At 46.5% G+C, this 20,365-nt stretch overlaps 2 protein-coding genes, 1 long non-coding RNA gene and 1 pseudogene across 53 annotated transcripts in view; 1 reads left to right on the top strand and 3 right to left on the bottom strand.

The window, feature by feature from the left end:
* The window catches only part of LOC118376144 (fibronectin-like), a 35,488-nt pseudogene extending 26,775 nt beyond the window's left edge, over positions 1 to 8,713 (top strand). The window contains exons 28-42 of the transcript XR_008117753.1: positions 200 to 355; positions 541 to 657; positions 817 to 1,086; positions 1,174 to 1,361; positions 1,497 to 1,584; positions 1,685 to 1,864; positions 2,153 to 2,431; positions 2,590 to 2,679; positions 3,266 to 3,711; positions 4,355 to 4,493; positions 4,708 to 4,872; positions 5,079 to 5,204; positions 7,318 to 7,424; positions 7,541 to 7,642; positions 7,762 to 8,713. The product of XR_008117753.1 is annotated as a fibronectin-like (transcript). The remainder of the gene's footprint in view (positions 1 to 199; positions 356 to 540; positions 658 to 816; positions 1,087 to 1,173; positions 1,362 to 1,496; positions 1,585 to 1,684; positions 1,865 to 2,152; positions 2,432 to 2,589; positions 2,680 to 3,265; positions 3,712 to 4,354; positions 4,494 to 4,707; positions 4,873 to 5,078; positions 5,205 to 7,317; positions 7,425 to 7,540; positions 7,643 to 7,761) is intronic.
* On the bottom strand, positions 5,194 to 7,342 carry LOC127924377 (clumping factor A-like). Of its 50 annotated transcripts, none has more exons than XM_052509040.1 (7): positions 7,214 to 7,342; positions 6,876 to 7,091; positions 6,636 to 6,827; positions 5,965 to 6,444; positions 5,653 to 5,892; positions 5,449 to 5,616; positions 5,194 to 5,376 (listed from the first exon to the last, which is right to left on the bottom strand). In XM_052509040.1, exons 1-7 carry the CDS (start codon positions 7,292 to 7,294, stop codon positions 5,251 to 5,253), a joined length of 1,503 nt encoding a protein of 500 aa, XP_052365000.1. In that variant the 5' UTR covers positions 7,295 to 7,342; the 3' UTR covers positions 5,194 to 5,250. The 50 variants fall into 50 exon arrangements, with proteins under 50 accessions (XP_052365000.1, XP_052365001.1, XP_052365002.1 ...); XM_052509041.1 differs by having other exon boundaries at positions 5,194 to 5,400; positions 5,473 to 5,616; XM_052509042.1 differs by having other exon boundaries at positions 5,194 to 5,400; positions 5,497 to 5,616.
* Positions 8,636 to 9,569, bottom strand: LOC127924379 (uncharacterized). Its single transcript, XR_008117759.1, has 2 exons — positions 9,454 to 9,569; positions 8,636 to 8,897 (listed from the first exon to the last, which is right to left on the bottom strand). It is a non-coding gene; the product is annotated as an uncharacterized LOC127924379 (long non-coding RNA).
* Positions 9,570 to 11,816: 2,247 nt separating this feature from the next.
* On the bottom strand, positions 11,817 to 18,088 carry LOC118376138 (bifunctional purine biosynthesis protein ATIC). The gene is made up of 14 exons (XM_052509031.1): positions 17,923 to 18,088; positions 17,407 to 17,533; positions 16,977 to 17,120; positions 16,130 to 16,218; positions 15,523 to 15,674; positions 14,307 to 14,463; positions 13,984 to 14,109; positions 13,701 to 13,894; positions 13,538 to 13,627; positions 13,286 to 13,411; positions 13,104 to 13,196; positions 12,738 to 12,920; positions 12,410 to 12,565; positions 11,817 to 12,254 (listed from the first exon to the last, which is right to left on the bottom strand). Exons 1-14 carry the CDS (start codon positions 17,939 to 17,941, stop codon positions 12,135 to 12,137), a joined length of 1,776 nt encoding a protein of 591 aa, XP_052364991.1. The 5' UTR covers positions 17,942 to 18,088; the 3' UTR covers positions 11,817 to 12,134.
* Between the last annotated feature and the right edge of the window lie 2,277 nt (positions 18,089 to 20,365).

The following is a 20,365-nucleotide window of genomic DNA, read 5'->3' as shown; positions in this document are numbered from 1 at the left end:
GTGAGGAATGATCAGATGAAGAAAATAGTTTTAGATTCATGTGTAGATCATTTGTAATGTATGTGTATCTTCCTCCCATAACACAAGCATTTCACTACACTCGCATTAACATCTGCTAACCATGTGTATGTGACAAATAAAATTTGATTTGATTTATCTCCCTCGTTCACTCCCTCCCTCCCTCTTCCTTTCTCCGTAGACGTGGAGGGCCCCACCAACATGGACGTGACTGATGTGAAGGACAACACCATCACAGTGCGCTGGTCCGCGGCCCAGGGCCCCATCAAGGGCTACAGGGTCACCAGCGTCCCCAAGAATGGACAGGGCCCCTCTTTCTCTGAGGTGGTGGCCCCTGGTAAGACCTGCCCCTGCTCTCTCCCCTGCCCTCTGCCGGTCTGTGATCATATGTACGGCAGACATTTTGTGACTGTGTTGTGAGACATTGATAAAAAGGAGCTTTAGCCTCTGTTGTTCTACAGCTATACTCCTGTGCTCAACCTCTCTCTCTCTCTGTCTCTCTTTCTCTTGCCGTGGATCTAGATCAGACTGAGATTACGTTTACTGGCTTGATGCCCACGGTGGAGTACGTTCTGAGTGTGACCGCTCTGGGAACCGATGGAGAACCTTCCACACCTCTGGTAGAGAACGCCATCACAGGTGCGTGTGTGTACATGCGTGTATGCATGCATTCGGATTGTAAAAGAGTTTAAAACATTGATCTGTCATGATAACAAAGGAAAGAAATGTTCAAATGTATGTTATTCTGATGTTCCTTTCTTTCTGGCCTTCATCCACCCCCCCCCCATTTCCTTGCAGCAATGGACCGTCCCAAGGCCCTGTCCTTCTCTGAGGTGGACTCCACCTCCCTGAGGTTCACATGGGACAGTCCGGATGGCACAGTGACATCATACCGCGTGCTGTACTCCAGCCCTGAGGAGGGCGAGAGAGAGCTGCGCCCGGCGCCCAGAGGGACAGACGATACCGTGGTACTGAGGAATCTCCGCCCCGGCACAGAGTACACTGTTAAGGTCATCGCTCTGCACGGACGCACCCCCAGCACCCCACTGGTGGGCACACAGGCCACAGGTAGGAGATACCAGACACACACACATACAGACACGCACACACACACACACACACACACAAATACTTAATGTCCATCTCTGCCCCCAGCTATCCCTGCTCCCACCAATCTGGACATCTCTGAGGTTGGTGACACCTCCTTCATTGTCTCGTGGCGCTCCCCTAGCTCCGGGCTGTCTGGGTACCGTGTGGTTGTCAACCCCAAGAACAACAATGGACCCACCAAGGAGATGACCATCGCCCCAGACACCACGCGCGCCGTGGTCCCAGGACTCATGGTAAATAACAGACTACAGTATTCTGAATGTATGTCATAACTGTGTTCTAGATAAAGATGTCTGTTAAACGGTCTATATTCAGGTCATGTATTGTCACTGTATTTATGTGTCTGTCAATATGTGTTTCCTGTGTAGGTGGCCACTCTGTACACAGTGCACGTTTACGCCCTGAAGAACTCTGTGACCAGCCGACCCCTGGAGGGAGAGGTCACCACGCTGGACAGTAAGCAGCTTTCACAGCAGTTTTAACTCGACTGGCCACTGGTTTACTCACTGTAAACTCACCCTCTCTTTCTCCCTCTCCCTTCCTCTCTCTCTCCCAGACATCAGTCCTCCTCGGCGTGTGCGTATCTCTGACGTGAAGGACTCGGCCATCACGCTGACCTGGCGTGCTAAGGTTGAGACCATCACCGGGTACCTTATCGAAGCTCAGCCCCTCGGCGGCAGCCGCCCCGCCATCAAGAAGACAATCCCCGGAGAGCAGCGCACCTACACCATCACTGGTACTGTACAGTAGACTACATTACCCAGCTATCACCACTCTCATCTACAGTCAACTACATTACCCACCCATCAACACTCTCATCTACAGTAGACTACATCACACAACTTTCACCACTCTCATCTATAAATGAACTACATTACCTATTATCGCCCCATCTACATTCAACTACATTATCCATCCTCACTTTCACCTAAACTATTGTAGTAATAGTAAACTACATAACCCATGTACAGTACAGAGTGGGCTCTTGACTGACTGACAGTGTGTTGTGTTTGATGTCCCTCAGGTCTGGAGCCAGGCACCTCCTACACTATCCACATCTACACCATCAACGGCGATGCACGCAGCGCCCCCTTCACCCTCACGGCCACCACAGCCAAACCAGCGGTGCATTCCCCCACCAACCTCCAGTTCACCTCCCTGACCCCCAACTCCATCTCCTTCAGCTGGGAACCCCGCCACGCGCATCACAGGATATTACATCACCTACGAGGAGGCAGGCAGGGCGCAGCCCCGTGAGCTTACCCCCGCCCCCACGCTGGCCAGAACTACGCCACCATCTCTGGTAAACGTCAAACTCTGCTCTCTCAAGTTACCCTGCCCTCTTAAACTCCACCCTTCCTCTTCACCCTCTGAAAGCTCAAGCCTCTCAACACGTCCAGTTTATGGAAAACACCTGAATCGACTCAAATCGATTGTGTTGATGTTGTTGGATGTTTTCAGGTTTGAGACCAGGTACCGAGTACATCATCAAGATCATCGCTCTTCAGAATGTCCAGAGAAGCACCCCATTGGTGGGCACGGCCAGGACTCGTGAGTACAGCACATACACACACTTTACTCATACGTCTACATACACACATGGCCCAAAACCAGATTTTTGTTTGTACCTGAATGGTGATGTTACAAAGAAAGGTTTGGGAAGCCTGCATATGTGCTTAGCTGCAGTAGAATATTGTAAGAACAGCGTAGCAACTCATAGGCCGAGATGTTAGATTTGGTTTGTAGTCGTGCCAGCATCTGTTACAAACAGCTGTGTCTTTTAAAACAATAATACTGCTCACTCACTTTGAATACGTTTTGAATAAACAAGCGATTCAAAAGGTATTGACGGCAGTGGTAGGCTTTGTAGTAGATATTTGCCCAAACCACTGATACAGGGTCAGATATTTTCCCACTCCCCTTAATGGTTCAAACTAAAACGGGGGTAGGGTAATCTGATCTTAGATCTGTGCTTAGGGGCAACTTCTACTTCAAGTGCAGTGCTTTGCAGTACAGTAGTGGCTCTAGTATGCGGACTTACTGCCACCCCTGCTGGCGGCGTCATGCTACTGCAGCTCCTCTAACTCCCTACTCCCTCCCTAACTCGCTTGCTTCCTAACCCCTCTCTCCCGGCCAGAACGTGAATCCCTGCTTACACTGCCACTCCCCAACCGCCCCGGAGGCTACGACCACCTGGACGTGCCTGAAGAAAAGGAGAGCCGTGTCCCAACAGTAGTAGGTAACAACGGCCTAGACACCCTGGGGGGCCAGGGCCAGAACGTGGAGTACACTGAGTACAACAACCAGAACCCCCAGTCACCCTATGGGAACGGCCAGACACCCTATGGGAACGGCCAGTCACCCCTGGTGTTTGTGCCCCTTCCGGACGCGGAGGGGCGCAGGGTGCCGGTGGTGAGCGTGAACGTGCCTGGTGGCTCTCCCTTTGGTTTTCCAGAGAAGGACACAGGAATCCCTCAGGAGGCCCAGACCCAGACCACCATCGCCTGGAAGCCTTACAAGCAGAGTTCAGAGTACCTGGTGTCCTGCAACCCTCTGACACACGTCAACGAGAAGATGTTCCAGGTGAGAGGGCACGACACACATACACACACATATAAAGACACATCTAAGAGACACTTTTTTAAAGTGTCATCTTTATTTAACTAGCCAAGTCAGTTAAGAACAAATTCTTATTTATAATGACGGTCTACACCTCTCATTCCCATTCATCTCTCCCAATCTCTCTATCCTTCCATCTCTCTCTCTTTCCTTTTATCTCTCTCTCTATCCTTCCATCTCTCTCTCTCTTTCCTTTTATCTCTCTCTCTCTCTCTCCTTCCATCTCTCTCTCTGTCCCTCCTTTCCTCTCCTTCCCTCTCTCTCTCTCCATCTCCTCTCTCTCCCTCCATCTCTCTCCCTCTCCTCTCTCTCCCTCTCTCTCCTTCCATCTCCTCTCTCTCCTCTCTCCCTCTCTCTCCCTCCATCTCTCTCCCTCTCTCCTTCCATCTCCTCTCTCCTTCCTTCTCCTCTCTCCCTCCATCTCTCTCCTTCTCTCTCCTTCCATCTCCTCTCTCCCTCCATCTCTCTCCCTCTCTCTCCTTCCATCTCCTCTCCCTCCCTCTCTCTCCTTCCATCTCTCTCCCCCCCTCTCCTTCCATCTCCTCTCTCTCCCTCCATCTCTCTCCCTCTCTCTCCTTCCATCTCCTCTCTCTCCCTCCTGTCTCAGATGCGTCTGCCTGGTACCTCCACCAGTGCCACTCTGATCGGCCTGACCAGCGGAGCCTCCTACAACGTTATCGTAGAGGCCCTGAAGGGGGCACTCAAACACAAGATCCTGGAGGAGATTGTCACCGCCGGCAACACCCGTAAGGAACCAGCAGTGACTATGACAACTGATCTAGGATCAGTACTGACATTTAACCTATAGAATAGATGGTATGAGTGAATCCTGATGTTGTTTTGAGTCATGCTGTTCCACGGTCAGATAATATAGTTCAGAAAGTTCATAGATAGGCGTTTACTTACACAGCTTAGCCTGTGATTCTGTGGTGAAATGAACCCCCTCTCTTCCGCCTGTAGTGACAGAGGGTTCCACCGGCACAGATAAGGACTCGTGCTACGACACCTTCACAGCGACCTACCATGACGTTGGGACCGAGTGGGAGCGCATGTCTGAGACGGGCTTCAAGCTGTGGTGCAGGTGTCTGGGACTAGGCAGTGGACACTTCCGATGTGACTCCTCTAGTGAGTATTTAACTACCTCTTCAATGCAATTTAAGAAACTGTATTGATCCCTTGCCACCTGACTGGCTGGGTGTAATGGTTGCCATATTGGCTACACCAATCAGATCTAGGGGCTGGGAGACAGTGTCGGATGTTATGAAACAGATCTGACCTTTTTTTTGTTCTCTATATCTCCCCCCTCTCTCGCGCTCCCTGTCCATCAACAGAGTGGTGTCATGATGGAGGTAACAACTACCGTATCGGGGAGAAATGGGAGCGTCAGGAGGAGAAGGGCCCCATGATGAGCTGCACCTGCCTGGGCAACGGGAAGGGAGAGTTCAAGTGTGAACCACGTAAGTAGCACTTTAACATCAGTCACCACCTGCACTTGTTTGGATATTAAAGGAAGAACACAGAACTTCTCTGGCAGCAGGTCAGAATACAACACAATACAGTTCCAATGTCTGCCTGTGTGACCTCATCAATGTCTGTCTGTGTGACCTCATCAATGTCTGTCTGTGTGACCTCATCAATGTCTGCCTGTGTGACCTCATCAATGTCTGCCTGTGGGACCTCATCAATGTCTGTCTGTGTGACCTCATCAATGTCTGTCTGTGTGACCTCATCAATGTCTGTCTGTGTGACCTCATCAATGTCTGTCTGTGTGACCTCATCAATGTCTGTCTGTGTGACCTCATCAATGTCTGTCTGTGTGACCTCATCAATGTCTGCCTGTGTGACCTCATCAATGTCTGTCTGTGTGACCTCATCAATGTCTGTCTGTGGGACCTCATCAATGACCTCATCAATGTCTGTCTGTGTGACCTCATCAATGTCTGTCTGTGTGACCTCATCAATGTCTGTCTGTGTGACCTCATCAATGTCTGTCTGTGTGACCTCATCAATGTCTGTCTGTGTGACCTCATCAATGTCTGCCTGTGTGACCTCATCAATGTCTGTCTGTGTGACCTCATCAATGTCTGTCTGTGTGACCTCATCAATGTCTGTCTGTGTGACCTCATCAATGTCTGTCTGTGTGACCTCATCAATGTCTGTCTGTGGGACCTCATCAATGTCTGTCTGTGGGACCTCATCAATGTCTGTCTGTGTGACCTCATCAATGTCTGTCTGTGTGACCTCATCAATGTCTGTCTGTGTGACCTCATCAATGTCTGTCTGTGTGACCTCATCAATGTCTGTCTGTGTGACCTCATCAATGTCTGCCTGTGTGACCTCATCAATGTCTGTCTGTGTGACCTCATCAATGTCTGTCTGTGTGACCTCATCAATGTCTGTCTGTGTGACCTCATCAATGTCTGTCTGTGTGACCTCATCAATGTCTGTCTGTGTGACCTCATCAATGTCTGTCTGTGTGACCTCATCAATGTCTGTCTGTGTGACCTCATCAATGTCTGTCTGTGTGACCTCATCAATGTCTGCCTGTGTGACCTCATCAATGTCTGCCTGTGTGACCTCATCAATGTCTGCCTGTGTGACCTCATCCATGTCTGCCTGTGTGACCTCATCCATGTCTGCCTGTGTGACCTCATCCATGTCTGCCTGTGTGACCTCATCCATGTCTGCCTGTGTGACCTCATCAATGTCTGCCTGTGTGACCTCATCAATGTCTGCCTGTGTGACCTCATCAATGTCTGCCTGTGTGACCTCATCAATGTCTGCCTGTGTGACCTCATCAATGTCTGCCTGTGTGACCTCATCAATGTCTGCCTGTGTGACCTCATCAATGTCTGCCTGTGTGACCTCATCCCGTGTGCCTGTGTGACCTCATCCATGTCTGCCTGTGTGACCTCATCCATGTCTGCCTGTGTGACCTCATCAATGTCTGCCTGTGTGACCTCATCCATGTCTGCCTGTGTGACCTCATCCATGTCTGCCTGTGTGACCTCATCAATGTCTGCCTGTGTGACCTCATCCATGTCTGCCTGTGTGACCTCATCCATGTCTGCCTGTGTGACCTCATCAATGTCTGCCTGTGGGACCTCATCAATGTCTGCCTGTGTGACCTCATCCATGTCTGCCTGTGTGACCTCATCCATGTCTGCCTGTGTGACCTCATCCATGTCTGTCTGTGTGACCTCATCAATGTCTGCCTGTGTGACCTCATCCATGTCTGCCTGTGTGACCTCATCCATGTCTGCCTGTGTGACCTCATCCATGTCTGCCTGTGTGACCTCCTCCATGTCTGCCTGTGTGACCTCCTCCATGTCTGCCTGTGTGACCTCCCCCCATGTCTGCCTGTGTGACCTCATCCATGTCTGCCTGTGTGACCTCCTCCATGTCTGCCTGTGTGACTTCATCAATGTCTGCCTGTGTGACCTCCCTCCATGTCTGCCTGTGTGACCTCATCCATGTCTGCCTGTGTGACCTCATCAATGTCTGCCTGTGTGACCTCATCAATGTCTGCCTGTGTGACCTCCTCCATGTCTGCCTGTGTGTGTGATTCAGATGAGTCCACCTGCTATGACGATGGGAAGATGTACCAGATTGGTAACCAGTGGCAGAAAGAATACCTGGGAGCCATCTGTACCTGCACCTGCTACGGAGGACAACAGGTCACTTTTACTGCTAATGGCTAATGCTTGTCTTACCGACCTTAGTTGAATGCAACTTGGGCAAGCACCTGCTGAATGACCAACGTGTGTAAATGTAATGCTTGTCCTCCTCTCAGGGCTGGCGTTGTGAGAACTGTCGTAGACCAGGTGCTGAGGTGGACTCTAGTCTGCTGCAGCCCGTCCGATACAGGGACCCCACCAACACACTACGCAAAGTGGTGAGTCATAGACTACGCTCTCAAAAGACAACTGAGAAAATGTGTTGGATTAGAACTTGAAATCCCCATGCTGAGGTTGGACCCATACTGACCTCTTGTCTGTCTGTCTCCTTCTGCAGAACATCCAGTGCCCCATCGAATGCCTTCGACCTGAACTACTGGCAGACGCACTGGCAGAAGGACACATCCCCCAGAATCCCCTGGAGTAAAAGATCAATCTCCTCTTCCTTACCCATGGTCTGTCAAGTCTCCTTGAAGAGGAGGTCCCCCTGTCCAGTCAGAGACAGACCTGAACTAACACATTGGTGCCTTACTGATCAGCTTAACCATATCTAACACACCTACATACTGTAGGTCCATGCCTTCCTAGTCTTAAGAGAACCCCCTGCACACTGTCAGAATGTTGGTTAAGTTGTCTGTTGTCATTTCCCTTAACCATATCTAACACACCTACATACTGTAGGTCCATGCCTTCCTAGTCTTTAGAGAACCCCCTGCACACTGTCAGAATGTTGGTTAAGTTGTCTGTTGTCATTTCCCTTTGAGACACTTAAGAGGTCAAAAGGAACATTCCTTGTGTTCGTGCCTTAAAGAGATTAAAATCTTCCCCTGTCCCTGAAGGTATGTGTTTGAAGTGCTTGTTAACAGTTCAGATGTGCTTGTCTTTTACAAATGATACATTTCCAAGACTACCTGTCCAGTATTACCGTTTGTCCTAATCATTTATTATTCTTTTGTTTTACTTCTATAAAATCTAAAACCGTCTGAAATCAAAAGCACTGTTTTGAGAGAATGTTGGTGTAGTTGCCATGTCGACAAGTGTTTGAAATCATTTAGCTTTTTCTGTAGCCTCTGTGTAGACAGGGGTAGCACTGCCTGTGTGATGGACACTGAGTTGTTGTAATTTTGAAACTCTTTAATGCATTTTATTTATCCCTTTAATCACAGCATTGTTGTGTGAATGTGAGACCTGGGGTGTCGACTTTGTTCTGGTTTTATTTTTGTACTAAAAGGTGCCAAAGTTTGATGGAGATTCCCTTGTTTTGATAAAGTTGAAAAGAACATCATGAATTGCCTTTGTTTCTTGAATAACTGTTTATACATAGATTGATGCACCAGTGTAAATCTACGTAACATAATAAATAAATCCCCATCAAAATCTGTCAGTATAAACTAGAGATCAGTTGTTTTTGTGTGGGCTGCGTCTGAATCCCTGCAGTGCCTTCAGAATGTATTCATACCCCTGGACTTATTCCTTCAGAATGTATTCATACCCCTGGACTTATTCCTTCAGAATGTATTCATACCCCTGGACTTATTCCAACAGAATGTATTCATACCCCTGGACTTATTCCTTCAGAATGTATTCATACCCCTGGACTTATTCCTTCAGAATGTATTCATACCCTGACTTATTCCCTTCAGAATGTATTCAGACTTATTCCTTCAGAATGTATTCATACCCCTGGCTTATTCCTTCAGAATGTATTCATACCCCTGGACTTATTCCTTCAGAATGTATTCATACCCCTGGACTTATTCCTTCAGAATGTATTCATACCCCTGGACTTATTCCAACAGAATGTATTCATACCCCTGGACTTATTCCATCAGAATGTATTCATACCCCTGAATTCCTTCAGAATGTATTCATACCCCTGGACTTATTCCTTCAGAATGTATTCATACCCCTGGACTTATTCCTTCAGAATGTATTCATACCCTGGACTGGATTCTTATTCCTTCAGAATGTATTCATACCCCTGGACTTATTCCATCAGAATGTATTCATACCCCTGGACTTATTCCACTTACAGAATGTATTCATACCCCTGGACTTATTCCTTCAGAATGTATTCATACCCCTGGACTTATTCCTTCAGAATGTATTCATACCCCTGGACTTATTCCTTCAGAATGTATTCATACCCCTGACTTATTCCTTCAGAATGTATTCATACCCCTGACTTATTCCAACAGAATGTATTCATACCCCTGGACTTATTCCATCAGAATGTATTCATACCCCTGGTACTTATTCCAACAGAATGTATTCATACCCCTGGACTGTATTCCCCCTGGACTCAGAATGTATTCATACCCCTTATTCCATCAGAATGTATTCATACCCCTGGAGAATGTATTCTGGACTTATTCCAACAGAATGTATTCATACCCCTGGACTTATTCCATCAGAATGTATTCATACCCCTGGAATGTATTCTTATTCCAACAGAATATATTCATACCCCTGAATGAATGTATTCATACCCCTGGACTTATTCCAACAGAATGTATTCATACCCCTGGACTTATTCCACATGTTGTGTTACAGCCTGAATTCAACACAGGTTAGATAATGGGTCACCCATCTACACACAAATACCCCAGAACTACAAAGTGAAAACGTTTTTTTTTTTCACAAGTATTCCCACCCCTGAGTCAATACATGTTAGAATCATCTTTGGCAGCAATTTACAGCTGTAAGTCTCTAAGTGCTTTCCACACCTGGATTGTATGACATTTGCACATTTTTTTTATTTTTTTTTATTCTCCAAGCTCTGACAAGTTGGTTGTTGATCATTGCTAGACAACCATTTATATCTTGAAATAGATCTTCAAGCAGATTTATGTCAAAACTGTAACTCGATCATTCAGGAACATTCAGTGTCTTCTTGGTAAGCAACTCCAGTGTAGACTTGGCCTTGTGTTTTAGGTTATAGTTCTGCTGAAAGGTGAATTCATCTCCCAGTGTCTGGTGGAAAGCAGACAACCAGGTTAAGGATTTTCCCTGTGCTTTAGCTCCCGTCTTTATCCTGAAACTCCCCAGTCCTTAACAATTACAAGCATAACCAGACCATGATGCAGCCACCACTATGCTTGAAAATATGGAGAGTGGTACTCAGTAATGTGTTGGATTTGCCCCAAATATAGCACTTTGTATTCAGGACCAAAAGTTACTGCAGTATTACTGGTGCAAACAGGATGCATGTTGGAGAGAAAATATTCCTGGACAGGCTTCCTTTTCACGCCATCAACCATGTTGATCCGTCCCCAGTTCTTATCACAGCCAATAAACTGTAGAAAAGTCCCAGTTGACCTTCTGGTGAAATCTTGAGCGGTTTCCTTCCTCTCCAGCAACTGAGTTAGGAAGGATGCCTGTATCTTTGTAGTGACTGGGTGTATTGATACACCATCCAAAGTGTAATTAAGAACGTCACCATGCTCAGGGATATTCAAGGTCTTGGAATTGTATTTACCAATAGGTGCCCTTTGCAAAGCATTGGAAAACCTCCCTGGTCTTTCTGGTTGAATCTGTTGGAAATTCACTGCACGACCTTAGAGGTAATAATTGTACGTGGGGGTACAGAGATGAGGTTGTTCGGCACCATCAGTGCACTCACAAGTCCATGCCACTAGTGCATATTTTTACTCCTGAACTTCCATAAGTGGTTGAATACTCTACTCAATACATCGCTCCTTTTTAAATTTGTAAAATATATAATTGAAAAACAATTCCACTTCAAACATTTTAGGGTATTGTGTGTAGGCCAGTGACAACAACAAACACGTCAATTTAATCCATTTTAAATTCAGGCTGTAACAAAATGTGGGAAGGTACAGGGGTGTGAATACTTTGAGGGCATTGTATGTCAACCATCTGCAGTGGAAGGTGTTCTCTACAACCCCCACAAGTGTCACAGGACTTGTCTAAAGGTAACCCATTCAAATTAATTAAAGTATGGAGGTAGTTTAACAAAAGGTGTTCATCTCCCAAAACATATTTTGTGCACTTAAACCACTTCAAACCTAGCTTACCTTTTTCTATTATGCGTGGGAATACTTGGAAACATTTCTTAGATTAAAATCACTTGGAGCAGATTCTGGTGTTTTACGGTCTTCTGGACAACAATGAAAACGGTCTAAGACTGTCTAAGCCATTTATGTGTGTTACTCAATGTGTTTCTATGAGCTATAATAGAGTAAAGGGCAATTTCAAAACTTTAAATATTTTTGATACCTAGAAGCATCCTAAAATTCAAATAGCTAAATGGTCCATGGTATGACCATCATAAAACAATTCCATGTTAGTGTAGTAGTCAGTCCCTGACTTTCAGCTTAATATTGCTATAACGTAAAATAGTGTTTGCATATACACACACACTCCACAGGATTTCTCAAGAAACGTTGGTTTATTTCATGGTAAAACGTGACCTTCCAGACAGTAACATTGTAACTTAGATACAACTATGAAAGTAAGCTCGGAATGTAACGGAATCTGAATGATCCTCAGCATGATGCTGTTTGTGCATGATAACCGTAGGACAGGAATGTCTCAGTGGAAATAATACTATGTTAGTACCTTTGTTGATCACTATTCTAGAGCAGTTAGTGGACCTCCAACATGTAGACAGACATGGCTACATGTTACTCAGGGCCATAATAGTGTGTGGTGTGTCAGGCAGCGTTGTATGACAGCCACTCCAGGTATTCAGTGGTGGAAGAGTCTCAGGTTGGTGTGCACCAGGGTGATGCCCTGCTCATTACAGGCATTGATCACCACCTCGTCAGCTGTGGACCCAGCCGGGGCAGCAATGTACTCCACACCACTCTACAGAGACAGACACCTCAGAATAATCAGTCCATGTGGGCGTCAAACAGAAAAGACCTTGGAAGGTACTAGAAGGCTAGAGACCAACTAAAGAACCAAAAGCAGAAAGTCGGCCATCTTAGACTAGTGAAAAGTAATAATTCAGCAGTGTTTACCCGTTTGGCACGGTCCACGTTGTCTCTGAAGGGGAAGAAGGCGTCAGAGCTGAGGGCTACAGCCTGTAGAGAGCTCAGCCAGTTCCTCTTCTCAGTCTCATCCAGAGGCTCTGGGACCTCCTCATACATGGCCTTCCATACTGCCAGGTCTGGACCCTGAACACAGAGGAGTTAGAGAGCAGGACAGACTCATCTGGAATTTGATTTTTTAAATAGACAGACACCTACAGTAGGAACCTACACAAAACATACAGCAGAACTGTACATCCGACAACAACCATTTCAGATGCGTAGAGTGCATGTCCCTAATTGACCTCTGACCCCTCACCTCTCCGATGGTGCCGCTGACATACTGATCGATGGCATTGGCCATCTCCGCCCGCTTCACTCCACTCCTGAACCTCATGCCCAACACCCGCGGGTGGTGCCTCAGCCACCAGTTATCAGCCTTGTCCCCTGCCAGCCGCGTGCAGTGGATACGAGACTGCTGACCCGCACCGATCCCAATCACCTGGTACACAGGGAGAGGAGACGGATTGTGACCCAGAAAAACCACAGTACATAGTGTTGAATGTTTCAAAATTCCTTTGGAAAAAGGTAAACAAGGATGTAGGTGACAACAAGGGGAAACTCAGTGCCCAAACACTATTTCAACAGGAACCTCCCATGTCTCCTCCCTCTCCAGGTTGGTTACCTGTCCATCCTTGGCATAGCAGACAGAGTTGGACTGGGTGTACTTCACTGTGATGCTGGCCACGATCAGGTCACGCAGCGCCTCCACCGACAGCTTAAACAGGAGACCGACAAAAGGTCAGAACAGGTCATCAGTGAGCATCTCACACACTATCAAGACACGCACAAACCACAAAGACTCACCGCGCCCTTGGAGACGACGTTGCTGAAGAGATCCTTGTCAATGACAGCTCCATTCCTCTTCTGTTTGAGGTGGAGGCCAAAGAGAACTCTGACCTCTGGCTCGTCTGGCTCATAGGCTGGGTCCATCTGACAGATTTAGACATGCAGCACCCCCAACCGGTGAGAAGATTCAAATAAACTTCAAACTTATTTTTTCTAGGAAAGGCTGCAACATAGGATGATCACCAACTGCTTTTCCATGTCCAACCATACCTGGAGAACACAGTAGTTTCCATTCTTCTTCTTGGACAGGATTCTGAGGGCCTCTTCCTCGTAACCAGGGGCGATGATGCCATCAGAGACCTGAGAATGATAGACAGGGGTTGGAAATGCAGGAAACACCCAGGACAGACACACAACACCTGGGAAGCCCTACCTCTCTGGATATGATCTTGGCAGTGGGGACGTCACACACGTCAGACAGAGCGATGAAGTCGCCGAAGGAGGACATCCTGTCTGACCCTCTAGCCCGGGCGTAGGCTGTAGCCAGTGGGGTCAGGTTCTTCAGCATGTCATTCACCATACACACCTTGGCCTCCTCATCACTCAGAGGAACACCCACCGCAGCCCCTAGAGAGGGAGAAGACAGCCTAGGTCAATGTTACTGGGATTCCTTGCAATCTTGTTGGTATATGCATTGGAAGCTCTGTGTGTCTAACCTGCAGGGCTGACGTGTTTGAAGGAGGTGGCAGAGGGCATGCCCAGGGCACTCTTCAGCTCTCGGACCAGCTGCCAGGCGTTCAGGGCATCACAAAGGTTAATGAACCCAGGAGAACCATTTACCACTGACAGAGGCAGGAATGGAATGGAGAGAAGGGAGGGTCAATACAGTTAGTCTACCTAGACAGGACAAGGTCCCCAAAGTCCGCCTGGACGGTTTCAGTTGAACATATGACACCAATTAAAATTAGGGTTGACAATGTTTCCCTATTGTCATTTCTGAGACTGCTGGCTACACAATGAGGGGGGGTGGGAAGCCTACCTGTGAGGGGGAGGGTGGGGCGCAGGGTGTAGAGCTGGGCGGGGGCTTGGTGGGGGTTCATGCCGTAGCGCAGGGGCAGCTGGGATACCCCACTGCTGTACTGGCCCCGGAAGTAGTCTGCGATGGCCTCATCATACTGAGCCGTGTGAGTAAAGGCCTGGGAGAGAGAATGAGGACAACTAGATAGCAGACACCAGGATCCTGTTCATTAGGCAATACATGGAAGAAAAGGGACTGAAACAGGAAGGGAAAACCTTGTTGTCCAATAGGAAATGCACATATATGTTTACCGCTGCAAAATGTTTTTCTACGGTGTTCCCTAATGAACATAGCCCAGGGTAAACAGCTGAACCAGACAGCATTGTAACCTATTCCATGATCAAAGCCAACATGGGCTTCTATAGTTTTATCTGGAGGCAGCTTTAATACAAACTATCACTGTAAGATTTGTAATGCCTTCACAAGAGACACCATGTGCTAAATGTATCCATTCTACTCCATGTAGTCTCAAGACTCAATGTCAAATGCACAAGTACAGTGAAATGATTTTTTGCAAGCTAACCAACAATGCAGTAATCAATAACAATGTAATATTAAAACAACAAGGTAGAACAAAAACAATCAAGCAAGCAAACTATATAAAGGGCAGTTCCAGTAGCATATTTACAATGTCCAGAGATACTGGATCAATAGAATACTGAGGGCTGACCTGAACAACATGGCCCCAAGGACAAGATGGGAGGTTGTGGACTCTGAACTTTACCTCGCATTAACCAACAAACAATCAATTAAACAAAAACCCAATGACCTGATTGCAATTGTGCTTTTTGACTATATAGACTCCATGGTATCTGGTCTACAATTGTGCAAATTGATCCTTTTAACAGAGGGTCAATAATCTGTCAAAGACACAGTATGAGGCCTTCCCCAGTTGTCCGATTTGCTACTACTGAAGAGTCTCTTAAGACTTCAGTTGTGTCTATGTCCAGTTTGGTTCCTGATAGCATCATTTCTCTATCACTCAACATTCTCTCTGTTCACAGTTGAGGTTGACAGACATGTCTCAACAGGAAGGCAGAAGGAGAGCACATGGAAGTTACACTAGATCTCACCATTCCCAACTTGTCCAGAAAGTAGATTGATATACACGAGACAAAAAGGACCATGTAAAAAAAAAGTCCACTTTCAACCCGTGCTTTCAAGTTGCCCTCGTTACCTTCAGGGCCAGAGTCTTGCGGGTGTCCAGGGTCGTGTCTTTACCCTCAGAACCCTCCATCTCCACAGCGACCAGCTGGTAGTCGGCAGGGTCGCACACAATGGTTACGCGGGCGTGGTTCTTGGCCGCTGCTCGGAGCAGGGTTACCCCACCTGAGGACACAGCCAGGGTCAAACAGGGTAATCACCATGGCAACCTAGGGCATTTCAGGTTATAGAACAGACTTCAGAAAGTAAAATGTAAAGCTGGCCTTAAAAGGTGCAATATGAATGAATTGCGCCACCATTTCCTGGTTGCTAAAATTCTATTTGTTCGCCTAAATTCAGTTTGTGTGCCAAAAGAAGCAAGTATATGGTAGAGAATCATTGTACCATCTAAACCGCTGTGAATTATTTTTCCATAACCCCAAATATTGTATTTCCAGCTGGTGTACAAAACTGAAAGTAAAAGCAGCAAAAGCAAAACTTCACAGAAAGCATAGAAATAGTGCACATAGAACAGATCTACCGCTTCTTATACTTGCTTTCAATGAGAACAATTGTGTGAATTTGGTCAGGTCGGACAAAAATTTTTTTTAAAGTTATTGCAACTTTAACATTCCACTCACCAATATCAATCTGTTCCACTGCATCTTCCACAGTCATATTAGTGTTGGAGATAGTCTTCACAAACGGGTAAAGGTTACACACCACCACCCTGGTCAAAGACCGGCAAAGGAAAGCAATACAAGTCAAGAAATGCAATGCATTTCACTATGTTTCTCTAACCATCTAGGCAATTTGAAATAATGAGTAGCGTGGCTGTTCAATCTCCCACATAGCGTGTGCCCTAGATGACTCAACGAGTAACAATATCTTACAAAGAAAAAAAGGGTGAAGTTTTGACTTTTGTAAATGGGAACATGTGTCAATTAAACAGGTCACATTTTGCAGCCTTGAACCCAAATTGTTAAACATATGTGCCCATAGGATCCAAAGAGAATTCATGGTTTATTTCAGAGGCTGTATGCATTGCACACTTTCTCCTCAAAGCCAATCGCATTCCATGAATGTCAAATAGGCAGCTTAAACAGCCAATCAGACTCCCAAAAAATGTAAAGTGTGTAACACGATCAGATGTGTGCAGATGCAGCAGCATTTGAGTCAGCCGGTTATTAGATTAGCAACGCATACTTCGAAGTTTCCCCACTTTACAACCGTACTGCCCTGCATTAGGGCTAAATCTAACAGTCTTGTGCCCGATCACATGCATGGTGTTTTAGGTCTGCTCATTCATACAAAGGCTGTTTTTCAAAGACCCCTAAAAACCACATTAAAGCAGTAGTGGCTCTGGGGGGAAAAAGTATAGAAAAGTTGACTTAGATGGACAAGTCCTACTCTTAACTATTGAGGAAAACAGATCTGAGCTTAGATCAATGTCTAGAGCCTAATTTAACCTACTTCCCTGTCTCTTACCTAACCAGACTGTAGCCCAGTTTCTCCATGTCAGCCTTGTCTGAAGGGGTGTGCCGGGCCAAGATGCCCCCATGTACAGCAGGATGCAGGGTCTTCACCCTCCCACCAAGCATCTCTGGATGGCCAGTCAGCTCAGACACATCCCTGGAACAAAAGGGAGATAGATGGATGTTAGGTGATTCAGTGGCACACATTCTCAATTGCATTTAGAGGCTGGGAATGCCACTCATCTGAAAGGTGGTCAATGACTGCAGAATACTAGATAGACCTACTCTTTGAAGTTCCAAACAGTAAGGTGACTTAAAGGAATACATTGTTATCAGCATAACATTGAATCGTTTGAGCATTAGCACAAGAGAACGTTGGTGGCTGAACACTATCAACAAGGATAGATGAGATATTGGAAATGTATGCAAACGGTTACACCTACCGAACAGCCAGTCCTGCATCGCGCAGGGTTTTGGCGGTGCCACCTGATGCGACGAGTGACAGTCCCACGTTCACCAGTCTTTTGGCAAAGTCCAGAAGTCCAGACTTGTCGGACACACTCAACAGTGCTGTGTGTGTAGAATTAAGAGACAAAACGGTGACAAAGTTATAGAGATTGATTGAATGGCACCACTGTGAAACGAAGCTTGCTTTTCAAATATCGGTAAATATGTTGACTCCACTGAGACGTTATCGATAGGTTATTGCTCCTTTGTAGCCCGTTGTAACCCGTTGCTAACTAAAATGGAAGCATGTTTTTGTGGCATGCTAGTTGTAGCTAGCCTACCTAGCCTGTCTAGCACGACGCAAGAAACAATTCAATTGGATATTGACCACGCAGCATAAACACTATTCTCAAACTTGTGCTTCAACATAGACTACTCAGTCTCTAAACTACATTAACTAAAGCTAGCTACAATATATATATTTTTAATTTTAAAAGAAGGAGAAAGTTTACCCAGTTCTGAGCAGGCCATGGTTTTGGGTAACGTTCTCTGTCTGGGAATGAGAGACGAGAAGCATGTGTATAGTTGTATCAATTCATGGCATGATGGGAACTTTGTGATTTGACAGGACCGCCCCTTTGACCGGTTCTGACTAAACGGGATACAGCTTTTGTCAGATGTGACTTTTCGTTGCAGTCTAGGAGAATTTACGCAGCAGGTTAGGAAAATTAACGTGCAGGTTAGAATTAGATTACGGTTAGAAAATATATTTAGGGTTTGCTAGCCATGACCCATTTGTACCCCTCAAACAACCTCTTCGTTGCCTTCTGCGCAGTAAAATTCAAATTCGCTGACTTCTATCCTGAGTCCCAGTAAAAACACGTTTTGGAATTTTTATATATATATATATATTTTAAACATCAGATAACGGTTTGAGGTGCAAAAAACATGTTACAAAGGAAAAATGTGAACACATATATTGTTTTTTGGACTGTATCTGGACTGTAGTGGCCATTAAAACTCGGTTGACTGGAAATATATAAAAAGTTAACATTACAGTAAACATAACAGATTACAAGTAATTAACCAGCTTTTATGTAGCTCTTATTTCATGTATTTATTACACTGCTCTGAAAACTCACCAAACTAAAAATTGACCTATAAGAAACAATTTGAATATCAAACTGTCAAAAATGATCATTACACAATTACACCATAAGATGTGCTAATTGGGATGGGGGTTATTTTGATTATCAGGGTGACACCCCCCACACATGATATCATTGAAAAGCCCAGAATGTCCTCTCATATGTACTTCATGACCTAACCCTGTATCTCTAATGGCATTAGAGATACAGACCAAAAACACATGTCCATTTGAGACAAAAATGATTTGCTGGGGATATGACTATGGGTCGAATAAACGGATCCCACAAATGATCTTGACCACATGCCACCACCACACAATTAGGCCAGAGAGATTTAGGCTATTTGAAATGATAACAATGTGAGATTTTAGACTCTCGCTCTGCCACTGGAGGGTGAGTTTACACCACTATAGAAGGACCATATGGGCAAATAGTGGTGCTGTTGATCAGAGAGAACTAAACACACTAAAGTGAATGCTCAGTAGACATCCACCATTTTACTTTAATAAATCCATTATTTACAGATCAGTAGGGATGAAAGAAAGGAGAAAAGGTGAAGAAGCATTTGTGGACTACTACCATACACCAAGCCACTGGAGGGGTACTGATACACACCAAGCCACTGGAGGGGTACTGACATACACCAAGCCACTGGAGGGGTACTGACATACACCAAGCCACTGGAGGGCTACTGATACACACCAAGCCACTGGAGGGGTACTGATACACACCAAGCCACTGGAGGGGTACTGATACACACCAAGCCACTGGAGGGGTACTGATACACACCAAGCCACTGGAGGGGTACTGACATACACCAAGCCACTGGAGGGGTACTGACACCAAGCCACTGGAGGGGTACTGACATACACCAAGCCACTGGAGGGGTACTGATACACCAAGCCACTGGAGGGGTACTGACATACACCAAGCCACTGGAGGGGTACTGACATACACCAAGCCACTGGAGGGGTACTGATACACACCAAGCCACTGGAGGGGTACTGACATACACACCAAGCCACTGGAGGGGTACTGACATACACCAAGCCACTGGAGGGGTACTGATACACCAAGCCACTGGAGGGGTACTGACATACACCAAGCCACTGGAGGGGTACTGACATACACCAAGCCACTGGAGGGGTACTACTGACATACACCAAGCCACTGAGGGGACATACTGAGGGGTACTGACACCACCAAGCCACTGGAGGGGTACTGACATACACCAAGCCACTGGAGGGGTACTGACATACACCAAGCCACTGGAGGGGTACTGACATACACCAAGCCACTGGAGGGGTACTGACATACACCAAGCCACTGGAGGGGTACTGACATACACCAAGCCACTGGAGGGGTACTGATACACACCAAGCCACTGGAGGGGTACTGATACACACACAAGCCACTGGAGGGGTACTGACACCAAGCCACTGGAGGGCTACTGACATACACCAAGCCACTGGAGGGGTACTGACATACACCAAGCCACTGGAGGGGTACTGACATACACCAAGCCACTGGAGGGGTACTGACATACACCAAGCCACTGGAGGGGTACTGATACACCAAGCCACTGGAGGGGTACTGACATACACCAAGCCACTGGAGGGGTACTGACATACACCAAGCCACTGGAGGGGTACTGATACACCAAGCCACTGGAGGGGTACTGACATACACCAAGCCACTGGAGGGGTACTGACATACACCAAGCCACTGGAGGGCTACTGATATACACCAAGCCACTGGAGGGGTACTGACATACACCTAGCCACTGGAGGGGTACTGATACACACCA

The sequence above is a fragment of the Oncorhynchus keta genome, unplaced genomic scaffold (assembly GCF_023373465.1).
Source record: "Oncorhynchus keta strain PuntledgeMale-10-30-2019 unplaced genomic scaffold, Oket_V2 Un_contig_3981_pilon_pilon, whole genome shotgun sequence".
NCBI classification, from domain to species: Eukaryota; Metazoa; Chordata; class Actinopteri; order Salmoniformes; family Salmonidae; genus Oncorhynchus; species Oncorhynchus keta.
This window is presented reverse-complemented; position numbering and strand designations above follow the sequence as displayed.